Raw genomic sequence first — 7500 nt, forward strand, 5'->3', positions numbered from 1 at the left:
CTCTCTCTCTCTCTCCCTTTCTCCTCCTCTTTCTTCTCTCTCTCTCCCGCTCTCTCTCTCTTCCTACCCCCCCTCTCTCTCTCTCTATATCTATCTATCTGTTGAGGTGGAAAATGTGTGCCTTAAGCAGATTGACGTCTTGGGTAGTTTGTTTGTTTGTTTTTGTTGTCGTTGCAGTTTTAAATTGAAGTTCAAATTCTGTTTTTTTAAAATAAAATAAAAAAGCCTTCCCATTCAGAAATCGAACCCAGATCTACGTCTTGTACGTGTTTAGAAAACTCTTTAATTTTAATCGTCCATGCAAATTCCCCGCGAACAACGGAAAAAGAGTGATATGTAGCATTTTGTTTCTGATAAATTGAGCAAGGAAATCTGAAGATGTTGGTAAATCTGAAGCAGGATCTTTTTTTCTTTTTTCAATTTTGTTTGTCTTTTTTGTCGTTGCTGTTTTCTTCGTTGGGTTACCATAATTTCTTTCTTTTTTTTTTTTTTTGAGAAGGGATGGGTCTGTTAATTTATTCACTTTTCTTTTTTCCATTGCTTTTTGTTGTTGTTGTTGTTGTTGTTGTTGTTGTTGTTATTGTTGTTGTTGTTTTTGTTGTTGTTGTTGTTGTTGTTGTTTTGTTGTTGTGGTATTGTTTTGTTTTGGGGTTAATTTTTTTATTTTAATTTTTTTTTTGTAGTAGGGTAGATTTGATTTTCTTGGCCACCGGTCTTCCTACCTTCGAGTTCATGAAGACAAAATACATCTGCACGAAGGAAAAACAGCAGTGGAAGAAAGGCTTGATGGCCTGTATGACGTCACTACACGGGTCTCCTAAGTGGTTGATCTCAAAGTAGTGGCCGAAGGTGAGGCCGCTGTGTATCATGCTGCCGATGCCAAATCCTGAGACGAAAAAAACCCCAAGTTCGGAGATGAGAAATTATATCTTTTCTTTAGAATGTAAGTTTTAAAAAACGTCGCTCTTTCATCATCATGTATTATGTATGTCTGTGTATGTTTGGCCCTTTTGGAATAAATAAAAATGACCACAATTTATTTTTAAAATTCATTATCTTCATCTTCATCATCATAGCCGCCACCACCATCACAACCACCATCATCATCATCATCATCATCATCATCATCATCATCATCATCATCATCATCATCATCATCATCATAGTTCGGAAAGCAGAGTAGGAGGGAGAGTCTTGTTTCAATTTCATACACAATAGCATAACAATATAAAATGTTTAAAATTTGTTTAATAGACACAGCTCAATGTTTCGCCTCTAGGGCTTATTCAGGCATCATCATCATCATCATCATCATCATCATCATCATCATCATCATCATCATCATCATCATCATCATCATCATCATCATCATTATCATCAAGGAGGATGTCAAACATATGTTTGAATGTCCATGAACAATGGCAATTCGAATGGAGTCATTTGGACGAGTTGAGGTACCGCTAAGCATATATTGACAATGAAGCCGAAAAAGATCCTCGCTCTGGCTCAGAGATTTTTTCGTGGAGTCCGCCAGGCCAATTAAGGAAAGAAAAGGAAAAAAATCATCATCATCATCATCATCATTATGATAATAATAATAATAATAATAATAGATAGCATTTGTATAGCGCATATCCCCGCTCAATAGCAGGCTCTATGCGCTTTACACTATATTATCATCATCAAAAACAAACCTTACCTATAACTCCGACCCTGAGGTAGAAGCTCCCTGTGTGGTGAGCGTTGTTGGGATTAAAGGCGATCTTCCTCCGCCTGTGCCGGACAGACGTGCAGCTGATGGTACTGTTCTGACGCACTAGTAGCGGCACCTGGCCCGCGCGGGAGTGGGGGGACTGAGACGCTCTGGAGGCGGCAATGTTGGGCCAGCTCCTCTCGCCGGGGTTGTTCCAGGGGCCTGCTGTAGGTGGGGCAACCTGGAGAGTGATTTAGTTTAGTTTTAGTAATGTTTTACGGCGCTCGCAACTGCATAAGGTCTCATGAGAGGTCGAAACGGGGAATCAGGCTTACTCTGCTCACCTCTCTTTTTAGTTTTGGTAATGATTGCCACGGACAACAAGTAGAGTTCCAACCATCCTATGGAGATCAAACAGAACCACCAATACTTCCCAGTGAAATAGAAAAGGCACTCAAGACCAGCCCCAAAAACAAAGCCCCAGGACCAGATGACATCGTAGCGGAAGCCATAAGAGCTTGTGGAAACACTGGTATACTGTGGCTGAGGCGTATTTTCAACAGAGCCTGGGAACAAAGAAAATGCCCGGAAGACTGGCAGAAAGCCTTAGTGGCACCATTATGGAAAAAAGGGGAACAAACGCGACTGCACAACATACATAGACATCTCATTACTAAGCCACTCAGGAAAAATGTTTGCAAAGATACTAGAGCAGCGCATAAGACCTATTGTGGAGAGAAATCTGAGCAAAGCTCAGTTTGGATTCCGAAAGGGAAGAGGATGCACGGATGCCGTATTTGCATTACGGCAGATATGCGAGAAAACAATAGAACACAACAAAGAATCGAACATCATCTTTTATAGACCAAGAGAAGACTTTTGACAGAGTAAACCATGCAAAACTCTGGAAGACACTCGAAAAGTATGGTGTCAGAGGACAATTGTTAGATAATGTCAGAGCTCTCTATACCAACAGCAGAAGCTCAGTAAGAACGAAGGAAGGAAATACAGACTGGTTCAAAGTAAGATCTGGAGTACGACAGGGATGCGTTCTATCTCCCCTCCTGTTTATAATATATATGGACAGAATAACGCATGAAGCAAACCAAAGCCCAGAAAGCCTCAATGAATTTCTGTTCGCAGACGACCAATGTCTAATTCATCATGACCAACAAAGCCTCCAAAATCACACTACCGAACTCAACAACACCTGTGAGAAATTCAACATGAAAATAAGCACTTCAAAAACAGAAGTTATGAAAGTGAGCCGAAACCATAGTCCCATGAACATCCATGTCAATAGTAAACAACTGAAACAGGTGAAAGAGTTTAAATATCTTGGCAGCACTTTTTCTGCAAACGGGTCCATAGACAGAGAAATAGAAATGCGAACTCAAAAAGCCAACGCTGTCACCGACCAGCTCGCACTCCTTCTATCTCATCCAAACATCTCCATGGACACAAAGAGACAGCTTAGTTTACTTTTACTTTTTTCTTCCGCTTGTACCCTGGGGTGTCGCGGGGAGACACAGGCGTCTGTCTGCAGCAAGTCGTGTGGCCTGTAGGAGGGACATCCCGTGAGCTCTAAGGGTGTCTGCCACAGATTCACTCCATCGTCGCCGTGGTCTTCCTCTGGCTCTCCATCCAGAATATTTAGTGTTGTATGCTCTCAGAGCTGGATGGTTTGAGGGCATCCGCGTGAGGTGTCCGAACCACTTGACCTTTTGTTTTTCAATGTGTGGTAGGACTGGTGTTGCTCCCACGGTGTCCCTTATGACTTCATTTTTTATTTTGTCTCTTCTTGTTTTGTTGACCGCTCTTCTTAAGCATTTCATCTCGCATGTGACCAGTTTCCTCTCTAGGGCTTTTGTTAGGGACCATGTCTGGCACTGATATGTGAGCGTTGGAAGGAAAATGGCGTTGATGAGCTTCGCCTTGGTGCTCATGGGGATATTGGGATGTTTCAGGAGAGGGCCGAGTTGGTAGCTGACTGCGTTGGCTCTCTGGCATCTTGTCTCTATTTCTCGAAAGGAGACAGCTTATCACCTCAATATTCATACCAACATTATGTTATCAGTGCCAGACCTGGACCTTAAGCAAAACCCATGAAAGCAAAATCACCGCATGAGAAATGAAATGTCTCCGCAAAACCCTTAATATCACAAGACGAGACAGGCTGAGAAATGAAGAAGTAAGAGCAGCTATCGGCACTGAGTCCTGCCTGCGTTACATAGAACGACAGAGGATAAAATGGTTTGGTCACCTGTTACGCATGTCACCTGACCAGCCAGCCTTGAGAGCCTACAACACCAAGCACTCATGCTATAAAGGAAGAGGAAGGCCACGCAAAAGGTGGATCGAGGGTGTCAAGGAAACCCTAAGAAAACATAACATCAAAGTTGAAAGAGCTGCGAAGCTGGCCTACCATAGAAAACTGCATCTCCCCTCGACACTTAACGGCAACAGAGGATGAAAAAGTAGAAAAAGTAAAAGTAAATAAGTAAAAGTAGGTAATGATTTACTGCATACGGTCGTATGAGCGCCAAGGGATGTCCAAACGGGGAATCAGGCTTACTCTGCTCACCTCCCTAGCCTCAACAGCACAAATTCTGCTTCGACTATCAAGGCAACTCGGAAATAGCAGTTCACAGGAGAGTGACAAACATACAACAGAAGTAGAGGAAAATGACGATAGTAAGGATGAGGAAAGAAAAAGCAGCGTAGTCTGGTACCAGAAATCAATGCTAGCACCCTTCACCACCATATCGTTTCCCATCACAAAAGTTCTATCGGTAACATACCTCAATTCGGAGCCTTGTTTGGGCAGTAAATACAACTCGGGATGAAAACTTATAGAAAAACCTCGGAGAAAATGAATATCACAAAGAATACACAACAAGCTGTCAAACAATATCTTGGCTTGGGTCAAAAACGAGCAAAATCTGAAGACATCCACAAAAGCATATTTCTCATATATGTGCATCTAATGATAAGACATTCATGTCTGGTATTTCACATTTGAAGTGGCAGATGTACCCCCCCCCCCCCTTTGCACATCAACACTGTGTCAGTGGAAGCGCTAAACATAATAATATACAACTAACCAATGAGGTCGTTTACGCTGGACGATATGTGACTCTCAGTTCATCGTACATAGCTAGGTGGATGGTAAGAAGGTGCCACTGATAGGTCCTACTTGTTTTCTTTTGTACTTTCTGTCTGTAAAATAAATAATATCTTACTTCTTCCATACACTAAATTAATGGCTTTTACTGTGTCGGTATGTTTAGTTTGGTTTTAATAAGACCACAATTAAATTAATTAGGTCAAATAAGTGCTGACGATTAGAGGATTTAACAAAACAGTAACATACAAAAAAAGGGGGAGAGGGATCAGGAAGTTAAATGTTTGTTGATTGGAAAGAAGGAGCAGATTACACCAGAGCACCCGCCAACCACGCAGGCTACGGATCTAGCACATGGATTAACCATTATTTTCAACCAATCCAAAGACCCACACAAATATGACAATGACAATTTTTATTTATCTCACAGGGGAAAATTTGTCTTGGTCGTTTACAACGGAAGTGAATGTTACAAAGGTTAGGTGCACTCAAGCATATAAGCGCAACAAGACAGGACATTAGTAAATACATATCTTAAGTGCTGAAACAACCCGCTCCGTAAAACATTCTCTCTCTCTCTCTCTCTCTCTCTCTCTCTCTCTCTCTCTCTCTTTCATTTGTAGCACTATGTGTTCAGTAACCTCACTGCAGTCGAGGCAAACTGACTAACAACCAATCAGCTGACAACATACTTTGGCCGACGATTTGCTGAAGGTCCTGGAGAATGTTCTGGACAGAGCTCTGTGCAGTCCGAGAATGCTGAGCTCCTCCTTCCTCAGGAGGTAGCTGTACACATACAGCAAGAACACCAGGCTCACCGCGTACAGGTACAGATAGTACACCTGGGGAAACACACAAGGTAAAATACAATGTAGTTGATCCACGTACGAAAGATGAGCGAGTAGAATGTCATGTTGATATACCAGTACGTTTAAAAGACAAGAGAGAGCAGGGGCGAAGCGTCTATATGATCAAAAAATCACTGCTTCCCTTCCTAAATTTGAAACATTGTCGCTGTCAAATTCATTCTTAAACGTAAACCTCTTAAATTAAATTATGTAAAAAGACGTTCGTAATCAACAATGAACAGTATGCCTAACATTCAAAACGGTTTCACGGCCACAGAAATAGCCTCCTCACCCCTCTCAGGCCACTCCATAAGCAGTCGCAAGCTTTGATTAAGTAAGCTTAAAGTGAGGCTGGAAGAGTCTACCAATAGAGTTGAAGGGAACATGTGCATAGCAGTCAAAGCTGTTTCATTGCCACATATACCATGTTCACCCCTTTGGGGCCACAGTTATAATCAATCACAAGCCCTGATTATGTAAGCTAACTAACACTGGTCGAGTCTACCTCACAAATGTGAGGGGAACTAACTCCTAATAATCTCTTGACTGCTTTTTTTTTTCCTCGACTTATTACCGTCCTATAATCAGATCGTGACCTCGATTATGACACCAGCTCCTGGCCGCGAAAGGCTAACAAAAAACAGCCAAATGTGAAATTTAAAAAATGATAATTGTCATGTTCTACCAAAGAGTTAGACTCACTGGTAGATCTATAACATATAGATCTAGTACTGACATCTCTGCTTATTTGCTTTTTGTTTATGTATTCACATCTAAAGTTAAATGTAATTTTAGTTGGAACTGATACTTTCCCGATTATTTTGGCGGTTGAACATACAATATGAATTCCGGATTTGTTTTCATTCACAACTCAGAGTCGCCGCCTCGAGTAAGATTCTTGTGTGATATCTACAGGCCATATCTGATCCCGTTTCACTTTGATTACTCTGTCAAACAAGTCAGCCTTCGCCCTTGAGAGAGAGAGAGAGAGAGAGAGAGAGAGAGAGAGAGAGAGAGAGAGAGAGAAATAATATATTGCTAATGCGGAGTACTCATTGAGTGATCGGTTCTTAAATACATAACGATCGCCCACCAATCGCCCGACTCGTCGCCTGAAAACAAACGCGTTTGTTTTCGAAGTGACAAGTTGGGCGATCGTTTTTGTGGCACGATAGCCGCTTTGCGCTCTCAATCTGGCTAGTAAACAGAACAGAACTGAACCGAACGAAACCAATCGTGTCAATGGGCACAGTGTACAAGCATACCTCAAACATAAACGGTTGATTGGCGTCTGCGAATGTCTCCGTGATTGGCAGGACCAGGCCGAGAACGATGAGAAGCAGACCATACAGGCCACTCAGGATCACCACGAGACTGTTCCTGGTGGAAAAATGAGCTTGTCTTAATTCAAAAATGATGATGATGGTGATGATGATGATGATGATGATGATGATGATGATGATGATGATGATGATGATGATGATGATGATGATAATAATAATAATAATAATAATAATAATAATAATAATAATAATAATAATAATAATAATAATGATGATGATGATGATGATGATGATGATGAGGATGAGGATGAGGATAATGATGAGGTTGATGATGATGATGGGTGGTGGTGGTGGTGATGGTGATGATGGTGATAATGATAATATCAACGATGATGATGATGCTACTACTACTACTACTACTACTACTACTACTACTACTACTACTACTACTACTGCGACTTCCACTACTACTACTACTACTGCTGCTGCTGCTGCTGCTCCTGCTGCTACTACTACGATTAATTACCTTTGCATTAATATTATGTATATGAT

At 41.4% G+C, this 7500-nt stretch overlaps 1 protein-coding gene across 1 annotated transcript in view; it reads right to left on the reverse strand.

Moving 5' to 3' along the window:
• The window catches only part of LOC101847490, a gene marked incomplete in the record, with an annotated part of 42456 nt that overhangs the window by 13655 nt on the left and 21301 nt on the right, over positions 1-7500 (reverse strand). Inside the window, 4 exon segments of the mRNA XM_013081990.2 lie at positions 723-886; positions 1700-1934; positions 5510-5659; positions 6931-7045. Coding sequence (XP_012937444.1) covers positions 723-886; positions 1700-1934; positions 5510-5659; positions 6931-7045 — 664 coding nt within the window.

The sequence above is a fragment of the Aplysia californica genome, unplaced genomic scaffold, assembly GCF_000002075.1.
Source record: "Aplysia californica isolate F4 #8 unplaced genomic scaffold, AplCal3.0 scaffold00154, whole genome shotgun sequence".
Taxonomy (NCBI): Eukaryota; Metazoa; Mollusca; class Gastropoda; order Aplysiida; family Aplysiidae; genus Aplysia; species Aplysia californica.